The 25792-nt window shown below is 41.1% G+C and overlaps 1 protein-coding gene across 1 annotated transcript in view; it reads left to right on the forward strand.

Annotated features, from left to right (window-relative positions):
* Nucleotides 1-5783: 5783 nt before the first annotated feature.
* carmil3 (capping protein regulator and myosin 1 linker 3) overlaps nt 5784-25792 on the forward strand; it is a 91039-nt gene continuing 71030 nt past the window's right edge. Inside the window, exons 1-3 of the mRNA XM_078263329.1 lie at nt 5784-5841; nt 13697-13791; nt 25440-25490. Of these exons, the coding sequence (XP_078119455.1) occupies nt 5784-5841; nt 13697-13791; nt 25440-25490 (204 nt within the window). The remainder of the gene's footprint in view (nt 5842-13696; nt 13792-25439; nt 25491-25792) is intronic.

A 25792-nucleotide genomic window follows, 5' to 3' on the forward strand; every position in this document is an offset into this window, starting at 1 on the left:
TTACTTCCAATAAGCCACTGACACCCACATCTTTATTTTATTTTTTTTCTTGAGGCGCCAATGCAGTAAAAAGAGGAATTAGACAAAATAAAGCTTTGTAACAGACGGGTGTGTAGCCTCTGGTGGAACACAGCACATGCAGGCAGTCAAGCCGTCTCCATGTAGCCAGCTGTTTCACGCTCCCTCTTAATCTGTTTGCAGGCTCATTTAGCAACTGGCTGCTGTGGATTCGGTTTTCGCAAGTAGAGTCATTGCTGTGAAGGTCAACTAAAATGTGTGGCCTTGGGAAGCCCCAAAGATACATGGGAGTAAAACTCTTGAGTCCATTTGTAAAAAATGCTAGTGAGATAGCAGTGGTAGAACGCAACAAAGGACATTTATTCAACTACTGCACATAAGTACTATTTTGAGCTCATTTTCTTGAGTATTCCCACCACTACATGACTTGTTGTTGACAGAGGGAAATATTTTAGCCTACTTTTTTACTCCACTACTTATTTGATAACAGTGCACTCTTTCAAACTGCCTCTCCTGGAAGACATTCACATGGCCTATCAGAGCAGCAAATGTGAATAATAATAAATAATAAAGTTACAATGAAAATAAGAAATAAGAAACTAGAGGAAATGTAACACTTGTCCAAGCAATCTTAAACTGACAATACAATACAATCTGACAACTGTAAAACACTCCAAGTTAATCTATAAACACATCAGTACATATCTGAGTGGAGGGTTCATCTTGTATGATAATTGGGTGGGTTTGAGGTATGGACAGGGCTGCTTGATGTTAGTCAAATCTGGCAGCATGCTATGTTGGGAACCACTAAACTAAACTACAAAAGGTACAAAAATACATTAAGTAGTTCAAATTAGCTCCACCTCAACCAGCTATAAAAATGCAAAGTGATGCATCAGTCAACCATCTAAAAATTGCATATATGATAACAGTCAGAACTATTTTTTTCTGCAGAACACATACTTTTGCTTTTGATACTGATTACAGGAGTTTTTTTTGTTTTGTTGCATTGTTGTATTGGTTCTTTGACTTAAATAAAAGATCAGAGTTGTTCTTCCACCAGTTGTTCTTTTTTTTTTTTTTAAGATACATTTTTGGGCATTTTAGGCCTTTATTTGACAGGACAGCTGAAGACACAGGTTGGAATTGAACCCTGGCCCACTACATCGAGGAGTAATCATCCCTCCTCCTCTACATATGTGTGCCTTCTCCACCAACTGAGCTATCTGGGCACCCGTGATAGCAATCTATTTAAGTGTTAAACAGTAACATAGTCACTGCCATCCAGATCAACCTATGCCACCTTGCAGTTCAGAATATATCAGTATAGAACAACAGTCTTACTTGAAATCAAACTGTGTGTGTCCATGATGGGATCAATGTTAACTGTTTTCAACCAGATGAGGGCAGTGTAGCACAGCTCTGCTGCACAGCCTTAAAGCTGTGTGTTACTCTAGCACATTCTGTAGGCCTACACTGAGGAGAAGCGAGCCTGTGGTGAATGTTGGAAATGGATCTAAAAAAAAAAAAGCATCATCTTGAGTTATTACTGACATCAGGAAGAACAGTGATACGCCAGGTGTTGACACTTTTATATCTGCTGGCTTTTATAGACTGGATGTGGTTGCTAGTGCATTATACACTCCTTTTCTTCTCCCTCTCTCTCTCTCTCTCTCTCTCTCTCTCTCTCTCTCTCTCTCTCTCTCTCTCTCTCTCTCTCTCACCAAGTGTTTCTGGGATATGTTAATTGTCTCACTTCTTCTATGCACATATGTTTTGTTGTCTTGTATTGCCTGCCAAATGACTACCAAATGTCTGCAGAAGTACAAGCACAGATTTTCAACAAATGAGTGTTTCCTACACTTTTGCACATGAGGTTTGTCTGTTTTAAACACATTGCTGCCTCAGTAGCAGCTCCTTTGTAAAAACCTTTTATTCCAGCATTGTTTTATGTAAGCAGATTTATGCACATATAGCTAACAGACAAGTAATTGAAGGCGTATTGAGCTTCTCGACTCCGCTCTATGTGATGCTGCATTGATGAATAAATAATGGAACGTCCTTTCAAGTGCATCTTTGAACAGTGCTGAAGTTTTTAACCCGATGAAACCTGGAGACAGCTACCGTCTCCCAGACTATGAACCTCTTATTCTCGCTGTCTTGGCCCTCCGCCTTTCTCTTTCAACGCTCCTACCCCCTATTTCTCTGGCATAATGCCCCCCACTGGGTCTTCTTTCATCAGAGTGAAGTATCAGTGAGACGCAGATACAAAGGTCTCTCATACACATGCACAAATTTACATAGAAGCATGCATGTAGCAGACACTGCACTTTTGTTGCTTCGAGGGCACATTTTTGTAAATGACACACCAAACACAGCTGCACCCTCCAAAACCCATTCATTTGTGTCTTAATGAGCACATTTGTTACATTAGGAAGTGATATATGGGACGAAAAGGGTTAAAAATTCTGGTCTAATTCTGACTGCATCTGTGAAAAACAGCTGAACTGGGTTGCATAAGCGATGACATTGACAAGTGGCAGCCATTCAGATGAGGGGGTGAATCATATATCATTGTTACATACAGCTTGAGCTTCAACCTGGCCTCCCAATTCTCCATCCCAAATCCTATCACAGCCATGAGTAGTGATCTTGCAACTCCAAGGAGAAAGGCACTGAATGAAACTATTTGATATACGGCTCTATTCCCTCACTGTCCTCACATCATTACAGAAATATTGCCATGAAAACACATTTATCAAAAGCATCAACTCAATGTTCTGCTCTGACATAATAAAACCATTACTTTTCTGTGAAGAACTATTAAACATTATTCAAATAAATATTTACTTATATTCTGTCACAAAAGGAAGACACAGGGGAACACATGTTTTGACACATGAAAGCCTTTCTAGTGATCTAATCATGGATATTTTTGATACTTTTGAAGATCAAGTGTTTGGATTGTTCTCATTCAGACAATACATGTTTACCTTTCTGTTTATCCTGCAGAAGGATTTGGGGCCATCATGAGCAGATTGTCATCAGTAGTCTGGAAGGAAATAAAAAAGCAAGGTAGTCTGATTTGGGGATCAGACTTATAGCTCCATTACAGAACTAGGTAAAAGAGCTTTATAAATGCTACTGCCCTCTGCCTGCAGCTTTCTGCAATTGGATCTAAAATTGCAAAATGTGGTATTTTTCAGAAGCTCTTCTGGATGCTGATGTTTTGTGGTATTTTAGAATGTTGATGTGTTAACCTCATTGAGTTTCATTACGTTTGAGATTGTTCTTTTTTAAGATAATTTTTTGTTGGCCTTCATTATGACAGGACACCTTAAACATGAAAGGGGAGAGAGAAGGGAATGACATGCAGCAAAGGGCTGACTGAGCCTCTGTATATGGGCGCCCGCTCTACCAGGTGAGCTATCCAGGCGCCCAGATTGTTCTTGTTTTATGGCTTTAGACAGCACTTAGGTTGTTTTAAGGTGTAATTTAGATTGCTTCTAGGATGGAAATCTTTTGTATGATTGTATTGGAAATATTATTCATCCTTTTGTAATTGCTTTTATGTTTATTTCAGATTTTGTTATGTATTATGCTTTTTGACTGAACCTTGTTGTTGATCCTATTTTGGCTAGGACTCTTAAGATTTTGAATCTCAATAGGATTTCCTGGTTAAATAAAGGTTTAATAACATTTTTAAAAAGCCTGACAGTGTTCAATATTAAATAACTAAAAACATTACGAAATAAACATGTTAATAGGCCTATATGAAGTAAGTAAAACCAATACGTCATAGAATAGTTGAATCAAATCAAAAAAAAAAAATTATCATGAACTAACTGTAATGTTATTATTCTCATATTAACAGTGTTATTGAAGTTATTTTTTATTAAAAGGTCTGTTTTTTTTTCATGTCACCTTTCATGACAGCGGTGTTGTCATCATCAATAACCGACCCCTTTCAGCCAATCACATGGGCTATCAGCCTCCCAGCGGGCTAACCTAACGTTAGCTAGTCCAGCTAGCTAGCTACGACAACCAAAGAAGTAATTCTCAAAGAGGAAGAAGTGAATTGGGGAACGAGGGAGTGGTTTTGGATAGCCTCCGTGTGTTTTGCTCTTCAAAGAGTTGTGTGTCTTTCTATGAGAACATATTCGGAATCAAAATGCTACAAAGGTAAACCATGAATTGACCAGCTAACGCTAACGTTAAATAGATGTTGCCGGCTTGCCGCTGTCACTTGCTCTTCATTTAATGCTGAGTTTAAATACAAGCTCACACGTCAACCAAGCTAACTTTGTTAGTTGGCTAGCTCGCTAGGTAACATCAAAGCCGGTCTACGGAAATGCAAAGAGAAATTAGCCCTTATTAGAAATTATTTGGTAACATGTGTAGCGTTCTTCAGCTAAATAAAAGAAAGAGGGCACTGTATTTAATTATAGCAGCATGTTGTTCAATAGTTTTGGCTACATTTTGGTAACGGTTGGTGGGGCAGCAAAACTGATTGGCTGAAAAGTTGTGACAACGCCACTGTCATGAAAAGTGGCATGGAAAAAAAGTTATGATTATTTATTTTTTTGAAAGACACATTTTTAAATAAATATGAGTAATAATGATATGATAATGTATACATTTTTACAATAATTCATTTTCATAATAATGAATTAATTGAGTTTTAGTAATTCATTAGATTATGTCAACTAATTTCTTCGTTTATTTATTGTCCTGTATTTGTAACGTCATTATTTTTGGAATGTCTATGTTTTTCATATTGTACATTTAAGGTTGAACATTGCTGGCTTCATAAAAAAATAGCAATTACAGACAAGAAAATAATTACTTTGAACCTTTTCTCTCTTAACCATAGACTGTATAATATACAGTCTATGCCATGGATGTATTAAGAGAACGGTCTATGCTCTTAAATTACTCTTATATTAGCCTACAGCCTAAAGTTGTTGAGTGTTGTCAGTGATAGACTTGGCTCTTGTTAAACAGGGATTACAAGACATCTTCAGGGGGTAATAATTCTTGCAGCTGAAACCCTCTTGTGTCTGATTATTTATTGATTGATTATTGTCATTTCTGTCATTCTGATTTGGGAGTACGCACTGGAAATGTATTTCTGCCAGTTATCAGTATGTGTTCATTGTTTATCAATCTCAGATCCCCTTTAGCCAGTCAACCTGGGGTCTTCAAGAACCAATTCATACACTGACCATCAATGAAACCTGCTGTGTACAGTAAGTACCACATATCTTTTTTTGTATCCATGCTGAGACGAGTGAGTGGACCTTCCACCTCCTTGCATTACATTTGAAACTGTATGATCTTAAAAGGGACTCTCTTGGTTTTGGACCATCTGAATGTAATCTGTCATGATGACCCACATTCCAATATAGATTTAACAATAATCTTTTGAATTTTGGAAAAAAACTTGGTAAGTGGCAATGGTACAACCTCTAATCCTTTACCTCACACCCACCCACCCAACCGACCAACACACTCTCTCTCTCTCTCTCTCTCTCTCTCTCTCTCTCTCTCTCTCTCTCTCGAGCGTTGAAGTCGGAGGCGCTCCTCGGGTATTTGCCAGTGCGCACCACAGTATCTCTTCACGTCACACTGTCCGGACTGTTGCTGCGGCCGGAGCACCTGCAGGCGCGGTGGGAGGAGGGAAAACAAGGACGAAGAAGAAGTGCGCAAGGGACATTTGAGAGCGGAGGGAGGAGAAGGGGCTGGGCCGGCAGGAGGAGCGCACCATGGCCTCAAAGGAGACCACAGCGGCGGGCTTCGTCAACGTCAGCAGAGAAATCACAGGTGAGCACGAACACGAGTTTTTCGGACAAAGTATGTTTTAACCTCTTATTTACAAGAGGGGAAGGAGGACGTCTTGCTTTGAGGGCGCGTGGGGTTAGTTTTTATCTTTACTCAGCTGCTCTTAATCTCCTTCCCAGTGCGTTTGATTTAAAAGGCGTTATCACCGCAGGCAAGCGCAGGAAATTCCTCCCAAGGCAAAACCAGAGTTAATGGCTGTTAAAGCTTGTGAAGATTGTACTCCCATCGATGTCGGAGCCGGGAGTGTTCACTTTCCGATTGATTTAGCATTGGCTAAAGATCTGCCCCTGTTTTGCTGTCAGTTAGGTTAGTGTAGTAGTAAGTGTTGCCGTGCATGTGTGCGCGTCGTGGCTTTCATGTGCATCCATTGGGAGTTTTCATCTGTTTCTTATCTTTCTGCGTGTGTGCGCGTGGGAGGTATTGTGCGTCTGGGAGCGCTTTGCGTGCAGCAGGCAGCATGGGTTCAGCTACACACACACACACACACACACACACACACACACACACACACACACAACATGCTTAGATGATGTTGTTAAAGAAGGTGTGTCTCTCACTGCTAATTATCCAGACATGGCGAGTTAAATCCTGCTGTTGACCAGCTCAACCTGTCCTGCCCCCCTCCCTGCCCCTCTTATCCCTTTGGGAACAGATGCTGGGGTCACACCAGCAGGCCTTGGGGGCACTGCGGAGTGTGTTAAAAGGTTTAAGCGATTGGGTCTTACCCAGCTTAATGTCAATAACTCTCTGTTTGTCTTCGGCTGATCCTTCGATCTGCCGGTGTGAATTTTTTTTTTCCCCCTCCCCACCCCACTCCATCACTGCCTCATCCTCCCTGCATCCGCTGCTGCTCACTCAAGTGTGGGAGCCAACTTCACGGTTGTTGCTGCATGTGGAAAGTGAGTTGGGAGATTGTGACACAATTAAGCATCGCGACACAGCGTGACGTGCTGTATCTCCATATGATGGGCTCATATTTAGAATGGGTGGCTCGTTTGAAATGTGGACTGTGAATATCACACAGTTTGCAGGCATATGCGCGTGTTTGCAGTCTGAGGATATAGGTTGACACTATGTTTGTGAATAGCAGGTTGTATTATGTTGGTTATTGTGGGGGAGACGTAAATGGAGAAGGCCTCCGGTGTGGTTCAGTGAGCTTCGGCAGGGCCATGTGGTGTGGTGGAGTAGAGGCCCCTAAAGATTGCAGCTCTGGATCGTGTGGTCAGTTCCATTGAAATGAGCCAGGCTGCTTCTTTCTTTCTCTGAGGCTAAAAATAGCCCAGTTATACTTTTTCTTCAGCTAGAGTGTGTGTGTGTTAGAGACTGTTTACCCCTGTGTGGCTGTCTTTAAAGGAATAATCCACCAGTATACCTAAGCTGAAGATCAAAGGCAAAATGCGGCGATTGCATCAACCGCTATAACATGGGGATTTTACTGAGATATGGGCACATTTTCTGATACATAGCTATATTCAAATACTGTATAACTCATTTGGATGGAAGATTTCAAACACAACCTCTCAGATAACAGAGTCACAGATTCATTTCCATATGACCATGTCCAAAATGTGTCAAAATCAAGTCTTAAAGGACAATTCCGGCGCAAAACAAACCTAGTGGTTAATAACATATGTGTACCGAGTCGACCGTTCTCTGGGACATGTTTTCATGCTAATCGAATGTGTCTCAAGCTAGCGCAAACTGGTGATTAGCTTCTAAAGCTAGCCTTTGGGGCAGAGGGTAAATCGCTATTTTTACACCACAAACAAGGCTCAAAATAGCACCACACTTCAATGGTAGCATAATGAGGGTCCCTACATGTAAACCGAAGCATTGAGAGACAGTTTATTAAAAAGATGGATTATAAAGACAGTAGCGTTCATGTATACATGCGAGCGCCATCTTGGAAAACAGTCATGACCAGTCGAACCACGTACGCCGTGTTTGAGCTATGTTACTGGTTGCACGGCGTTCGTGGTTCAATCCCAGAATTGTCCTTTAATACTTTGATGTCCAGTTTACTTTAATATCAGATGTCACTGTAATCGCACAATGTACAGGTGCGTGATAAATTAAATGAACCCCGTAAAAGAAAACGCCACATATATTTATTTTAATGAAGTTACCTGTTCACACAATACAGTAACGTGAGCTATATAAATTAGCTGGATACATCCGTATCGGAATGTGTACTTCGTCCACAGCAAACCTCTCCAGTTGGTCCCAAAATGTCCCAGTTAGAGAGTAAATGCTGTAAACATATTCCTTGTAAATCTTTACAATCATTCCCCTAAAGAACCAAGCAGGCCTGCATTGTTGCACGATCTACATTTTCTTCAAAACTTGCCATTTTCAGTGTGCAGCTTGCTAACTTGAAGTGTGTGAAGCGGACGGAGTTTGAGAACGGCAACACACAGAGAGCAGAAGGTGATGGGTGCTTGAGCTACACAATTATCCTGAAAATGTACTTCTGTTGAGCCACACTACCCCAGAACTAAATTCGGATCCTAATCCCTGCGGTGGAAACGCAATAAGTTCCTCAGGAGGTTCCTTGTTCCGGGGGAAAGCTCCATCGTCGAAACTGGGGTATAGATGCAGAAACATTTTTACACCACAACACGACTAAGAGACATCAAATACATCCACACATACCTATACACATAGCACCTACACACATCATACTTGGCTCTGAATTTTGTTTAGTGGTGATATGGCAAAGGGAACAAATCTCCTGCCCAGTGGCGGTTCTACTTTGAATTACACCCTGGGCGAGACCCCCCCCATTGACAACACATGACTTGAAAAGACCAAAGCTGTTTCTTAATACTTTCCAACATTCATAAGCCCATTTATTTCTACTGAGAACGTCAATCTTTAACATGCGTATAGGATGTGTGTTGGCGACCTGGGTCTTAAAACAATTTGTAGTAAATGAATGCACCTTGACTTACGTATTTACATGCACTGTAGCTACCTGTAGTATGTACAGTATGACCTGTGTACTACTAGCTAATCACTTCCTAACAACATGCTGCTCATTGTTGTGTTTTTAACAAGATGTTGCTCATTGATGTGTATTTGGAGGAGGAAGAGTGGTTTGGGTCTGTAATGGGATTTATTGAATACAAAATACAGACTATCACCAGCCTTAACCTTTAATCGATTAGTGGTTTTTTAAAGACAGAAAATACTGATTACTTTGTTGCTGCATTATGACATCACAATCACTATATTTGACTAGAATATCCCTAAAAGCATGTTTTGGGTGTATTTATATCAATATGGGGGTAATACTCAGTAGGGATGCACCGATCCGACTTTTTCAGTCCCGATACTGATGCCAGGGCTTTGTGTATCTGTCGATACCCGATACCGATCCAATACTGTTGTTGAATTAATAATAAACTGTATACCTTTTCCACCTTATACCTTCTTTCCACCATGTGGAAGAGACTAAAGGCACCATACTTGCCTAACTAAACATTACTTTCCTAACTAAGACAAAATAACATAGATGTAATGTATTGAATTCTTATTTATGTGTTATTTAAAAAACAATTGTGCATTCAAATCGAAAATATAATGTAATCAAACTTCTTAAAATTAATTTAAATAAATAACAATAATGGGCCTTTATATAGGTTTATAATGGCTTATTCTACTGTCAGGAGTACATAGAATATCACAAACATTTTAATGTCATCATGTTTACTAAAAGCTTTGATTACTAAAGGGTTTGCTTGGCTTGGTTATATGAAGGAGAATCCATGAAACGGTTACAGAATCTAAACAATTTTTTTTTCTGCAAACTGCAAAGTAGTAAAATTGTAAAACTGAAATTGAATGAATACACATACAAACAACTTTAACATTGTTTCCCTTTTCAAAACAAAATAGTTGTAAGCTAGTTGTATAAACACTACCTTGCCCACAGGTAAGTTAGGTTGTAGTGTGGTTGTAGTGGGCGACTGAATGTAGCTCCGCTGTCAGCCTCCTTCGCTGTTTGAATAATGTTAGTAGGTTGGCGGACGTATTTCAGCAAGGCATCTTAAATCCAGTGTTTTAATCATTGCTCTGAACCCGTCTTTCTCAACGGTCTGTAGCGGGATCGTAGTTGGATTGCGTTCATAATGTTGTTCCGCTGCATGCTTGAAGTGACAAGTCTTTCACGTTAGCACTGTAACGTTAGCACGGTAACGTTAGCACGGCCGAGTAACGTTAGAGCGACGGGCAACAACAGTGGCTAAATTATGTCAGATTTTTTAGAAACAAAAAACCTTGCAACAACAGCCGGCTCCTCTCTTGAGCATACGTTGTTGTTGATCTCCGGTCTTTCTTCATCCTCTAACTTTCTTCTCTGTTCTTGAATGTGCAGTAGTGACCGAAGCCTCTCCCAGCTTAACAGACTGTTACGCTAGCTAGGCTAGCAGCTATAATGTTACCTAACATGCCGTTCGGCGGTGTAGCTACATTTGTAAATGTAAAATTATTAGTGTTAGAAACTGTTTAAGTCACAAATTGTTATGTGCTATGGTGTTTTATCCTTTTAAAGAAAGTTAGTTGTGGGTTATTAATTGTTGTGTTATAAAGTTACTACCATGAGTGAGAAGGGTACGCTGTTAACATGGGTCCCAGTTCTGCGATGGAGGAAAAAAAAACTAAAAACTGGTTTGGCCCGTGGATCTGTTAATTTTTCCGATCCCCAATCCAGCTATTTTGTCAATATCGGCCGAGATCCGATCTTAATATCGGATCGGTGCACCCCTAATACTCAGGTGTCCACTTGTATATAAATCATGTGAAAATGTACCCCAGCACATACAGTAATGCTATGCGACGTGCCAAACATTCACATTTGAGAGTAACTTTTGTGAATATTTCAATGGATATTCCAAATATATTTAAGACTTAGCCTATAATGAACTATGTGTGGAGCTAATTCTCTGCTTTGGTAGGACACACACACGCGGTGGTCTTTTTCTAAACATGAATTGATTACCGTTCACTATGATTAGTACTTGGTTGACTCTAGATGTATATGTTGTGTTCACCTCCTTTGTTAATACCCGTTGCCTGGATGTTGTAGTTTCCTGTTCCTATATGTTTTAAGGACATCCTGTTTTAAATTTAGAGGCGCCTATATCTAGCTACAGAGGTTCGGTAAGCTCCCGTGTTTCTAACTGCACCCACCCAGATCTTTTTCATTAAGATCAATTTTTTATTGGTTTTATATTTTTGAACAAACAGAACAGACAAACACAATTGAACAAGAACAACAACCCTCTCCCACCCCCCACCCTCTGCGGTCTTGAGGAAAATAAAAACAAACAAATAAACAAAAACAGAAATCACACCTTGCCCAGTCGCTCTCCTCTAATTCTTGTGACGCTGAGGTCATTAGGACTGATACTTGTGCTGCTGCGTTTTTCCATAGGTCTATAGTCGATGACTTGGCTTTGTTAATCCTTGCTGTAGAAAGCTCAAGCATAACTATGTCTAGAAAATACGTCAACCATTGTTTTATACAAAGTGAGTGGGGGGAGGGGGGGGCAGCATTGAGCTATCATTTTCTTGGTTGCGGTTGATCCGGCAAGCCAAATTTTCTTCTGTCTTCCAAGTAGGTGTAATTTAGAGTCATCATTAAGTAACAAAACAATCGGGTCAGTAGGAATTCAACATCCTATCACATCAGATATTATTGATATTGTTTTATTCCAAAACTCATGCACCTGTTCACACTTCCAGACCATGTGTAGGAAAGTTCCCGTTTGTTCAGGTTGGCAGAACGTGCAATAGGGAGTAGGAATGACTTTTGAGTAATAATATGTGATTAATAAATGTATTTCACGTCGTCCTAACCTCACCGTTCTATTCGGGGCGTGATATTGTGACTCCCACTATGAACCACATAAATTGTCATTCATTTTATTGTTAAACCTCTGAGGGTAAACTTTAACACAGATTTTTTTATTCTTATCGTATAATGTCGACTGACATTTTCAGGAATACATAGTCATAGAAATTTGCCAAAAAGTCATGAAAAGGTCATGGAAAAGTATTGGTTAAAATGCGTATGAACCCTGTGGGTTCTTGGAACAGTGGGAAATGTTGTCCCAAACTGTCTCCCAATTAATTATGTTTCACTCCGGGCTCAGCTCTCGCTCCCATTTCTTTACTATTGGGAGTTTTCCTACGGATACAGTTTAGCATAAATCCTGGACACTAATCCTCTCACAGGAGAATCAACAAGCCATTTAATGATTGGGTGCATCTCAACACTGTTCCCCCATGGTACTCCGTAACATTTTAGGGCTGATCTTAAGCAAAGATAAAGGAAGAAGGATGTCCTAGGGACCTCAAAGCTAGTTCTCAGGTTTTCAAAACTTAACATACCTTCATCATTGAATAGCTGGTCTAGAGTATAAATACCTCTGTCACTCCACTGGTTACAAAAAAAAGGTTTGTTACCAGACATTAAGTGTATGTTGTGCCAAATTTGGGTGTTCAAATGTCACTTATTGGTGTAGCGTAGTTGCTCCTCCACCTGTTTTAAAGTTGGTCAGTGTGTTACAATAGGGCCATAGGCTAGCATACACTTTTTTGGACACACACCCGCAAAGGCAAGGCCCCGCAGTCTTAGACTTCCTGTGAGGTTCCGCTCTACTTCTCTCCATGGGACTGTAGATGAGGGGCCCATCCACACTCTGAGGGCCCGCAGCCGAAAGGCTCTGCGGTATACTTCAAGGTTGGGGATCTTTTTTCATTTTCAAAGTTTTAGTCTTCAGCCCTAACCGATGCTGCCTCAAGTGTCATCACATACGGTGAATTATCAGACTTCATATACCTCCCTCCAGAGCACAAAAGGCTTTATACAACTTTTTTTTCACATATGCAGCCTGACACCTGTAAACAGACTTTGATGTGTCAAATCAGTGGAGTTCCCCTTCAAGTGTCTGGGACTCCACTACAGAGATGAACGTCTTTCTTTGTTGACTAAACAGTCTCAACTCAAGGGCCACTTACTTGCTGTTGACTAGGTCTGCAAATAACGATTATTTTCATTAATTCTTAATTATTGCCTAAGGAAATAGTGAAAAACACAATTTTCAAGATCCCAAAAGGATGTCTTCATGTTGCTGTTTTTATCCAAAGATATTCAGTTTACTGTCATGTAAGGCTAAGAAAACCAGCTAATATTTATATGTGAGAAGCTGGTGCCAGTGTATTTTGCTTAAAACTTTCTTAAATGATTAATCAACTATCAAAATAGGTGCTGATAAAAATATCTATTCTTCTTGTCACTTTTAGGACTCATAGTCCATGTTGGCTTAAATCAGTGGTTCCCAAACTGGGGCCGTCGCCAGCTAAATATAAATAAATAATGCATGGTTCTGCTGCACTGCTAGCAAAGCATGGACAAGTTTGTGAAAGGACTGCCAGGTAAAAGTAAACCAGAAAATGAAGTCACACCAGTACAACACCACAACTACTCAAACAAAGGCAAGAAAATACGTAGTGTTTACCACAATTCATCTAAGGAGCCGACTGCCAATTTCCCAGTTGAATCCCATTGTGCCTCGTTATCCCTTCGCGGGAAAACCGCTGATTGTTATTATCTCCTATCACCAAGATTGGTGCATTCCTAATGTTTCTCCACTCATTTATTCAGTTTTTGTTCTTTCATTTGTCACCGCTCTATATTTAAATTCATGGATTACTTCCCCCTTTTACAGTGTTTCTGAGTGCATCTCAGGACAGCGCTTTTCATTCTGTTATGGGTTTACATTATGTAATTGGCTCCCCTGTTTTACCACTTATCCTCTGCTCTTCTCTCCAGAGAGCATCAGGAAGGTGCTGGACAAGCAGGCCATTAAGTTTGTGCGAGCCATCAAGCAGGACACCAGGAGTGGCAAAACAGAGGACAGGATTCTGGTGAGAGACGCCAACACACTCACACACCCATCTCCCCCCCTCCCATCCTGTGTAACACCAGGTCACCTGAAAGAGAGATATTCATTGTTAAAGTGAAAGTGTCTTTACGTGTGTGGTGTTGAATATGGAGCAGAATGGCACTGGCTCCTTGCAGACAAAATGGAAATCAATGGAAGTTAATTGCGACAAATTGAAACAGCCATAAGAAGTCACAGATTACACATCCTGAGACGCACACCAGACGCGTTGAAAATCAGGCTTAAGACAGAAGCAGAGCAAAGTGGACATTGCCTACTGAGTCCATCCTCAGAGTTTATTAGATGTGGCAGGATGGCCTTAATGCCCCGGGGGGTGTGTGTGTGTGTGTGTGTGTGTGTGTGTGTGTGTGTGTGTGCGTGCGTGCGCGTCATGATTTTTTGTTTTTTTTCTGCAGAAGCTTGTGTGAGTGCATGCCAGAGGGTGTGTGGGCAGCCTGTTATGTGTTCAAGGAGCTTGTGCGAGCCAAGGCCACCTCTGTTATTGAGAAATTGTTAGTCAGCCACATTACTGACTGATCAGTTACTCACACCCAGTTGCAGTGCGACAGAGCGACCTTAATTCCTTTCTCTGAAGACAAGAAAAAAGACAAGCTGATAAGTTTATCAAAACTATTAATCAGTACTTCTCTCAGTTTTCCATGTCTATTATTTCTCTTCTCCGTCTCCCCCCCACGTCTCCATCTATCTCCATCCTTACCACACCGCCCCTCTATTTTTGTCATCTCCTCTCTTTGTTTCCTCTCTCTCTCCCTCCTTATCTGTCCATCTCGATTATCCTCCTCCCCATCATCACCCCCCTCCTCCCCCTCCCACCACCACGCCAGCCGCCTCTCACTTTCTCTCTCTCTCTCTCTCTCTCTCTCTCAAACCCCCCCCACCCCCCTTTATGCCCTTCCCTCTTCCCTCCATCTTTACTCAAACCTGTAAAAAGGGTATCAAGCTTTTCTTTCCATCAGAAGCAATTCAATTAGGTCTCTGCCTTACAAGAGTTTTTTTACTATCCAAATGGGCCTTGGCTGCTGCCACTGCTCCAAATTCTTTCAAGGGAAGGGAGGCGAGGGAGGTGGATATAAACATTAATTCCAGCTTGTTGTCAAGGTCTTCCCCCTCTAAAAAATCTTTTCCCTCTAATGGATACATCAGTTTGGATATTTGAAACGTGAACAAACAGATGATGGAGTTTGTAAATAGTGTCTTTCAGTCTCTGGGTATTGTGCAAAAAATATTCACTTATGTGTCAAAATGTCATACATGATAGTTAGAGAAAGTGGACTATTTTAGGATTGCTTTCTAATACGGAGATTAAACTTGGTCTTGAAAATGTATTTTCTAAGCCTGAAGGCTCAGGCAAGGCCTTCTTTTACCTTCGTCCTCTCTTTCATGCGCATCCTTTCTTCGCAGGCGAAGTAGATTTAACAGGATCATCTGCTTTCAGCTTGATTCCTCTGGTTTGTTTAGTTTGTGGGCAGAAGGAGGTTTACAATGTTCGAGTTTATATTGACTGTATACAAGTCTTTGTCCTACATCGCGCTCTTTCTTTTTACCTCCTTTTCCCTCGGGAGACTGCTGGTATCCAGCTGTCTGCGCGTGTTGACTGTACCAGCCCTCATACTGCCACAAACACATACACACACCCCCTCCACCCATCTCAGACAGACACAGGGAGGGCTCAGCGTGACATCCAAGCAGCACTCAGGGCAATGCATTGGGGAGCATCAACACGACACACACACACACACACACACACACACACACACACACACACACACACACACACACACACACACACACACACACACGTACAGTTTGACATGTGCAGGAGGCATCTATGCAGACACACATGGTTCAGTGTATCAAAAGTTGCCTGCTTACACACTCTCATGGCCATTATTAGATCACCCTATTTGAAGATTAGGGGCAACTCAGAAAACAAAGCATCTTCAAAGGCAGAGACCCAGGGAGGGAGGTTGGGGAGGAGTGGGTGGTTGTGTTGGAAGAGAAGGGGAGGGGCATACCACAAGAGCAAAGGGAATGGAGGGGGAAGGAAATATCTGATGTGTTGTGATGCCCCAGTTGCCTATTTGGCTCTTCCGCCACTTATTTACCCCGGTCGGTCGCTTCATTTTATCCTCTGTTGACTCTGCGGTTCCAATGCTCCCACCTAATAATAATGGGCCTATTACTGGCTGAGACTGCCACTGTTTGACAGTCCTGAGCACACTGAGGCACTTCAGACGCTTATTTCCACTTAAGTTACGCGGAGGTCCGACTTATGAGACTGTAGTAGGACCGGGTTTTGAGGTCGAGTTAGTGGTGCAGCATTTAATGACTTGGTTGTGGTTGCATGCTCATTGTTGCTGTGTCTGTTTTTGGGATGTTCACAGCACGGCCGTTATTCAGAAAGTTGGGTGGAAGTAATTTATAATAATGACTTATGGTTAGCAATCACTTTTTAAAGTTGTACATCTCTTTTTATGGACACAAGAAATAAAACATTAAATAATCTAAAATAGGGCTGCAGCTATCGATTATTTTAGTAATCGAGTATTCTACCGATTATTCCATTGATTAATTGAGTAATTGGATAAGAAATACTTTTGTTTTATTGAAGAGCAATAATAAACAATAGTTTTGGAAAAAGCAACATTTTTGTTGCCTACATTGCTTACAATATCATCTCTCAAAAAACTAAACGTATGATGTGCATTTAAGTGCCATATTACATTGTAACATTTTTAAAGAAAACATTTTCTGAAATGACATCAACCTCACACTAAGGCATACATTAAACATACATAAACATGACCTTAAGTTGTGCAACTTAACTTTCAGAACTACAAGTTCCATCCTGAGACTGATCTATAGGCCTATATGTAAATATTAATTATACTCAAGATTGAGCTCTGTTACACTTATGCTAGTAGATTGTTGATCAGCTGTTTCTCTGTGAAGAGAGAGAGTGAGAGAAAATGGTGCGCAACAGTCAGCTGTTTCTGCTACGGAATAGTCAACAAGGCGGCTCTTTAGATCAAATTGTGGTCACTGCTACGTATTTTCTTGTCTTTGTTTTTGGTAGTTGGTGTGTTTGGTGTAGTTTCATCGTCCATACAACTCCGTGATTTACTTTGTCGGGTCCGCTTCGTGGAATGGATGAGAAATGTTTTCTGTTGAGATGCTGAAGCATTGACGTCGTGCTATTATTGTGGTGAGCTAGTTCGGTTTTTCAGTAGACACACTGTACAGAGTTCTCGTTTTAACTACGTTTGAACTGATTCCAAACTTTGGACACTTTCTGTCATTTTCTCCAGCCCGTCTCTTCTCTTAGCCCCTCACTATTTACGCTCTGGCATGTGCCGCCCGCAGACTTAGCAGCGTCTGGTGTGCGACAATAATAATGATCCATGTGGAAACGCCATCCGTCAGCAATACAACGTTGGTAACGTAATTTAACGAAGCTTCGAGGCAAATCATTTTGCATCGAGGATTTTTTGTAATCAAATTATTCTAGTTATTCGAGGAATCGTTTCAGCCCTAATCTAAAATAACATTTGGGATGATGGATGCTAACCAACGCAAACTTGTTTTCCTATAAGTATTTTCCTTACACCTAAATCTAGAATTCACCTTTAGGACAGAAGTGTCAACACCCCCCAGTTAGCAGAGTGAGGTTTTTTTAAAGTTCTGTTTATTGGTATTTAACAGACGTTCCACAACAAAAACAGATCCCACCCCAACCCACAACCCACGCCCCCTAACATCCTCTTGTGGTTAGTGAGGTTTGTTAATGTCCACAAGTGTTATTATGATTAACTGCTGTTTTGTTGAATTACTGTTACCAGTATTTTCACTATCCCCTTGTATTTACCTGATTAGTGATTGTATTTTAATGGCCACCTGAAAAGTTCTAAAAACTGCAGCGCACCCTTGGAACATTTTTCAGCAAGACATAGCAGCTCAAAATGTGCTCTACCAAATGGTTGACAGGACTATTAAAGGGTTAATATTGTACTTTCTGTTCTTTTTATTTTCTTGCTAGTTCTCTCTACTCCGTACATTGCATGGAAAACTCATCCCTCCTGTGTTGCTTTTTTATGTTCTTCCTTATCTGAATTTAGAGTCTAAAGAATTGACAGACCGTGTAAGGCCACCTGGGAAAAACTTGTGTTTGTGTGCTAAATACTATAAGTAAAATCAATTAGACTTTAAATTTGTTGCAGTTTGCAGTCTATACCATTGCCAAATGTGAATGCATGTACTGGCTATCTGAGCGTTTTGGGAGTAAATCAATACAAGTAAATAATAGTAGTAGCCTAGAAATCTAGACGCACCCTAGCGACAGCAAATGTAATTTACTTCTTCTCGCTATGCATCTTTTTAATTATTGAATTCTATCGCTCTTTGGAATTGTTTAATTGCTTCTGTTCCTAAGTGCTCTGTCCACTGTAAACCCCATCACTGACTTGTGCTTAACTGATTTATCCAGACCCTGAGGTAATTCTGTGGTGGTAAATCCAAGTCTGTGAATTTAGAAGTCTCTTATTAGACCATTGGCATTAAAGTGGCACTCCAATGATTCCACAGATCGAGTTCCATTTCTCATCACAAGGTGTACTACTCAGCCGGTAAAGAAACGGTTGTGTAGTGTCTACTGTGACTCTGGAAGGAGCTCCTTTTAATGTTTTTGAAAAATAACCCAGATGATGTTGTCATGGTTATCTTGGCTTGGGCTTGGAGACTTCAGAGTTAATGGCAAGCTGCAGAGATGGTCTAATGAAGGGACACTATCGGTTGCATTATGGGAAATGTAGGATCCAGCATGTTTGGAGTTTTAACCCATACTAGGGACTAAAAATCACACACGGTATGACGTGATTTGTAGGTGTTTTCTGATTTTATTTTTTTATTTCTAAATATTTGTAGACAGATGTAATATACTGAAATGTAAAATTCGATAGGGATGTGCAGTTATCAAATTTTCATGGACAAAAATCACAATCACCAAATAGCCCGGGAGATTTCCAAAGGCCCCTTTTTTATTCTTTTCTTTTGACATTTATGACCTAACTCTATACGATGGGAGATTTGGCGAGGGAAAATGTTTTTTTGACTCTCAAGGTTCCAGTCCAGCTTTAGGATTTGTGTACTCCTACATGATTCATGTTTTAGTCTGCAGGACAGTAGATGATAACCACGGTAACTTTTTCTTACCGTGGTTGAAAAGCAAGAAATTCCGGCGGTAGAGAGTACGAGAGTAGCGTAAGTCAGAGCGAGAATGGCAGGGTGCCTTAAGTAAGTGACGTCAGTGCCTGTGTGGTCGCGCAAGGAGAGTGAGCGGTAACGGAGAGTAGCGTATGAGTGCCACTGTGATGAAAAAGAGATGGCAAAGTTGATGTAAAGTGAGTTAAAAGTGAACAATAAAACAACAAGCTAGAACTTCTCAAGACACTGTGGCTTTATCTATTGTCAATACTGCCGGTAAAGTGAATGGCGTCACCCCCGAAAACCATTGGCTTAAACCTTACAACATGCTCTCTCTACCAATACAAGCCACTGTTTTAGGCTACGAAATGTGCATGCAGGCTGAAATTCAACCGTGCCGTTTTATCGGGATAAAGGTATAAACGGAAGGAAACTCTTGTTAGCTGCTAGGCTAATGTGCAATGGTAAACCCTGCAGCTGTAACGTTAATGTGTCTACCTCAGCTGAGAACGGAGAAATGTATTTGCCTTTCCTACCGTAATACACGGCAGGAAAGGCAAAGACATTTCTCGGATACAAGACATTACACAGGTACTCTCGCATATAGGCCTAATAGTCAACACAAATGGAATGTTATTATGTGTCTTGGGAACATTGCGCTCCCCAACTCGCGAAAGGTCGGATTTACTCCATCTTTTGATAAGTTTTGTTTAGAAAACCTTGAATCCATGTAAGAGACAATGTCATCAGACACAATCCATGTCATTAGAATCAATGAATGATGGCGAGTGCTCTGTGCTGTAATTGGGACTGTGCTATCTTTTGATTATCATAACACATGTCGGTAGCCTATGGCGGAGAGGCTATGAAGTGTGACTGCTGACCTTCTCTCTTCCCCAGTAAGGAGAAAGTGTGAATAAAAGTATGTATTGTCAGGGCTGAGAGGCACCTCCAAAGTATCTTTGCCTCTTTTATCTCTCCATCCTATTCATTTTCTTTCTCCTTTGCTACCTCTCTTGCATTGTTCTGATCCTGCTGTATCCACCCCTCCTCTTTCTCCCTCTCTTCTTTACTCATCCATTTGTCCTCTCCCACACTCTGCCTGTCTCTATTTCATCCCAGTTTTTCACATTTGCTCATTTTTTTTTATTTCCCCCCTACCCTTCTTTCCTCTCAGCCCATTGACCCAATCCTGGCCACCCTTCAGCCCCTGCTTCTCCTCTTATACACTCTTATAATCTCCCCTCTTACTTCCAACTATAGCACAACCTCACAACCCCTTCCCATTATCTGTCTCCTTTCCCCCATTTTATTTTTTATTTTAAGAGGTCCTTTGGGTTTCAGAGCGCTCTCCTTGCCATCTTTTTGATTTAGACACATTTGACTGGTTGGTTTTTATGAGAGAATCTGGAACACGATGTGTTTTTGAGCTTTGCATTTCTTTCCTCTCATTTGGCTTCATCTTTCTCTCTCTCTCTCTCTCTCTCTTTCAACCACTCTAAAGTCCACTTATGTAGCAGGACCTGGGGCATCTGTGCTTTCAAACCCCCTGTAAGCTGACAGATTGACTGATGGCAGGGTTGTGTTCTTGTGATGCTGAGTTCACTTGAGTGATGGTAGCTGACTGTGTGTGTGTGTGTGTGTGTGTGTGTGTGTGTGTGTGTGTGTGTGTGTGAGAGAGAGAGAGAGAGCGAGAGAGAGAGAGAGAGACAGAGAGACACAGTCAGCCAGCCAAGTGTAGTCCAAAGCCAGCTTAGCAAGCTATTGTGCATCATTATAAGTGCATGAGAGTCCAAACGGAGTGTGTGTGTGCGCTGCACTAGCATGCCGGACTCATGCAAATGTCTGTATCGGAGTGTGAGTGTGTGTGTGTTTTTTCAAAATGCCCTTGTGGCCGAGCCAGAAATACTGCAGGCGGCCAAATCTGGCACTGATCCTCAGCTTGTTCCCTAAGAGGCAGCGCTGCATGCAACACACACATGACCCAGAGACACACTTTGATTTGCACCATCTCGTTTGAAGTGCAAGACCCAGAGCCTGACAGCTTATGATTAATATAAGCCCCCGCACTCTCAGCTGCGTGTGCATGCAAACACACACATCCAGAAAGAAATACTTGTTTTTTTTTCATGCCCGTACTGTACAACACACTCCCACCCTGCCCTCGCAGTCTGCTTCAGGGGCCGGCCAGCTGGCTCTTTGAACTAGAACTTCTGACACTGTGCCGTCACAGTAAGGGCACTTAGCAAACCCCCCCCCCATCCTATCATCTCCTTCTGTCTCGCTACTCATCACTCATCCTCATCACTTTCTGAGATTTTCACCTGACCAGGTCAAACAAGTCGATCTTCTCATCTTAGAGGATTGCCTGGGTGGGAAATTAATCTTTGAGGGGCTTTTAGGATGTTCGATTGATCCTTGGAGGAGAAGGTTGCCAGAATGCCACATGAGAGGAAAAACAATTTGGTTGTGGCTAGTGGAGCTTGACTTGAGCTCTGGATATATGCACCAATTATGAAAGTTCACTCGCACCTGCTATAGAAAAGCAGCGCTATTGGATTGACAGTCGAAGTTCACCAAATTCTAACCAATAAATATCAGTAAAGAGACACACGCGCACACACGCCCACTCGTTACTGTATCAACTTCAGTAGCTCATATATCAATTTCGTCTGAAGGAATGGCTCTGTGCGTAGCGAGTGTGTGGTCGAGCGAGAGAGTGAGAGAGAGAGGGACAGTGGATACGTTGAAGGCAGACAGGTGAACAAGTGTCAGGTGTTGGCGATCGTAGCAGAGGAGAAGTTAACAGTGAAGTTGTGGTAGAAAATGTACAGTGTAGGTTTCAGTTTGACAGAACATTACAACAGTGAATATTTTTTCTGTTTCTTTGTTGTCCCAGGCTAAATAGTCTCTGGATCAGTTGAAATGTATTGATAGTATATTTTTGCATGCAGGCGAAAAATAGGGCTCCTCTGAAAGCCATTGTGTAATTCGAAACACTGGAATTTACCATTGCATATGTTTTTTGTGTCAATATAGCGAACATTGAATGACATCATTCTTTATGAAGTCTAAATGTTATTCCTTCATTTAGTGGATGCTTTTTTTTATCATGTGGATTGATTTATAGTTATTTTAGACATTGCCAAATTTAGTTTATTACTCTAAAGAAATCCTACTTTTTAAGAAATTCTGAAATCTTATAGATGAGAAATAGGGCGAGAAAGTACTTTTCTTTTCATCAGGACTTAACTGTTGACTGGTATTTTACAGTCAACTGCAAAGGTAATGTGTATCTAGAAAAAGTGGAATTTTATTTGACGACTGCTATGTTTGACAATAAAGCTGAAGAAGTCGGACATCTTCTACACTGATCCTGTGATCCTCTGAGTAATGTGACGTACTTAAAGTAGAGCTGTGGCATTCTGATTACTATTTGCTTACGTTAGCTGTCGGTCAGCGACTACTATTAAGCTATAACGTACGAACTGGAAAATGGCGTGTGTACTAGGGCTGGGCAATATATCGATATTAAATCAATATCGTGTTAGAGGTGTTGAAATTATTCAAACAATCGATGCATCGAATCGTGGACATGGACGATGCTGCATCGATTATTTCTGTTTACAATTTAATGTATGCCTAACAACCTTTCTGTTTACATATTCTGTTATGTTTTGCAAATTCAGGAAGTGCCATGTGCTCAGTGCTGTAGGTTTATGTACCCAATTTATTTAGTATTATAGTACTGCAGAATGTTTAGTTTTTGAAGCTTGAAAAGCTATGAATTAAATATCCTATATGGCTTTAATAGAAAAATGTTTTTGACGCATCGTGATATCGAATGGAATCGCTGACATGATAATCATAATCAAATCGGGAGATCAGTGAAGACTCACACCTCTAATCGTGATATGAGACTAGATATCGTCTTAGATTTTGCATATCGTGATATGACACAAGTGTTGTCTTTTCCTGGTTTTAAAGACTGCATCACAGTAAAGTGATGTACTTTTCTGAACTTACCAGACTGTTGTAGCTGTTCTATTATTTGCCTTTTCCCCCACTTAGACATTATGTCCACATTACTGATGATTATGTTACTAAAATCTTAATTTTGTTAAAGCACCAATTGTCAACCCTAGAATATCGCCGCAATATCGATATCGAGGTATTTGGTCAAGAATATCGTGATATCTGATTTTCTCCCTATCACCCAGCCCTAGTGTGTAGCTAACACCAGTTGATTTATTGACCGAAAGACTCCTCTCTCTGTTGGTCTTTGAGCACAGCAAAAAGACTCAATCCTTGCTCTTTAAATATCAAAACAATACAGAGTGCCAAATCCATTTTTTGGGGGCGTGAAATATCAGCGTGAACACCGATTGACTTGCAGTGCACGTTTACCAGATAACAGCCAACGGTTTTGTAGTTTGGCTAATATACTAAATACATGTTGATTGAGCTTATAAAATTTACAACCGGTTTACACAGCCCATGCAGCAAAAGCAGCAGCTGGTTCAGTCCTCTGTCTGTGTTTACACAGGATGCGTTCAGGCCCAGTATTGAGTGTAGGTCCACCGCGTTTTGACAGCGCTCAGAACCCAACACACAACTGTTATGCAGGTAGAATGGAAGAAAATAGACTTTAAGCGTTAAAAATATGCTTTGGATTACATTTACGGGAGTAAAAAGCAAGCAGTTATGCATGCTTTATATACTCGCTGTAAAAATTAGAAGCTTACTAAGAGCATAGATCCTGTCCTTGATATTACGGGGGACAATTGGCCGCAGGTAGATTGTAGTAAAGTGACATTTTAAGTTTGAAGGGAGTCGCAATGAAGTGATCCCAGAGAGAGGATCAAACCCTGTATCTGGTATACCTCATATATTGAATAGCTGTCCCTTAGATTTCTTCCTTCACTGCTGCACAGTGAAGTAGGCCAAGTAGGCAACACAAAAACCCTGTCTTGATTATTGATTGTCTCTAATGATACTTCAATGGGCTGTAAATGATATATCAAGTTAGGACAAACCCTAAGCAAGAGGCCTTGCTCAGCATCAGAGGATAAAATGGGCATCCGTCAGAGAGCCTGCATTATTGATGCCTCTGTTTACATTATGAGATCTTCTGTCAATTTGCAAGGCTCTTGGAAGGGAAAATATTCTTCTTTCATTTTCTCACTATATAGCACCTCTCTTTCCTCTTTCTGTGCACCTCAAGGTCCTATCACAAACTAACACAAACTTGTCGAGGAGCTGTGATTGGACTATCTTTCTTCTGCGAAGGCCCCTCCACCAGCTTAGTGCAGAGATTTAATTCTCGTGGTGCGGGTATCATTCTGTCTCCTCCTTTTTTAGTCTCTAGTTTTCATTCCTCTCCCTCTCCTCTGTCTCTTCTCTGTGGGAGTCTGTTACAGATGTCTATATAGTTAAGACACAGGGCTGATCTGTGAGGCCAGCTTTGTTGGGAGTAGGTGTAGTATCTGAGGACTCTATTATCAGGAGGGAAATCTGGTCTCTCTCGCTCTCTCTCTCTCTCTCTGTATGTTTCATTTTCTTTCTTCCTCTCACCACCACACAGCGGGGCGCCATTAGCCATTCAGCACAGAGGGGCCTTGAGGAATTGAAAGCGACGGAGCAGAAAAAGAAAAGAAAATCTGAAAACGGGAAAAGAGACGAGAGTTGGGAGAAGGGAGGAGGAGGGTGAGGTGTTAAGGCGGGAGCAACCCAGACAGGGCACTGTGGCACACAAGGAGATGGAGGGATTAGGGAAGATGATGGGGGGGGATGAACAGATTTCCACAGAGTTAAAGAGAAATGGCAGAATGCAAAGGAGGGAATTTTAAAGCCAGCTAAAAAGGAGCAAAACTAAAGTGTGGCCAAGAATTGTGAGTGATGTAGAATGCATGGCATGGGGGTATGCTTATTATGGATTTTTGAATTATGAATGAGATTAATTAAATAGGCAGATGTGAATATATTCACATTTTCTGTCTCTTACTTTACCCCAGACCCATTTAAATGGTAATGCCCTTCTTTTGGCAAAAGCGCACCTTTTTTATTTTGGCTTCTCTTCCAGTCCTCTTTCTCCACCTTATCTTACCATTAGTGCCCTTCCTGATGCAACGAGGCATCTGTTGAATAAGTCCCATTTAGTTCCATCAACACAATTTAGCGCGATAAAATTGGACTGTCATATGACTCTCAATCTCGCCATAATATTTCTGACACACGCACTACCATCATTAGCTTGCTAATGCCTAGAGTGCTTAGCATGACTTATGAGTCATTGGGACGAGCTGCAGAGATGATTTGCTCTCTTTATGGGGTGTTTGTGCTGTGCTATCTTTTTGCTGCGATTTGCATTTCCTTCTCTGTGACAGAAAAATGAATGTGTTCTCCCCTCAGGTCCTGGCAACATGGAGACTGTATCTCTTTGCTGTCAAAGTGCCCACCAAGGTAAATGTTCCTCCGCTCTCAGTGGAATTTTATGGCTTTCACTTGCCAGCCTTGATCTTATGGTGATTTGCAAGAGATGTGACAAAAAAAGTAGCAGACTTTTCGGAGCAGGAGAGACGAGATAATGATGATGACTGTGCTGATGATCATTTTGAATGACACCGATTGCAATAAAGAGGATAAGGTGGCAGGTGGAATAAAGTCAGTGGTTTAAAGCAATAGTTTGACATTTTGGGAAATATACTTATTCTTTTTCTTGCCGAGAGTTGGATGACAAGATCGATGCCACTCTCATAGTTTGT

The sequence above is a fragment of the Sander vitreus genome, chromosome 12 (assembly GCF_031162955.1).
Source record: "Sander vitreus isolate 19-12246 chromosome 12, sanVit1, whole genome shotgun sequence".
Taxonomy (NCBI): Eukaryota; Metazoa; Chordata; class Actinopteri; order Perciformes; family Percidae; genus Sander; species Sander vitreus.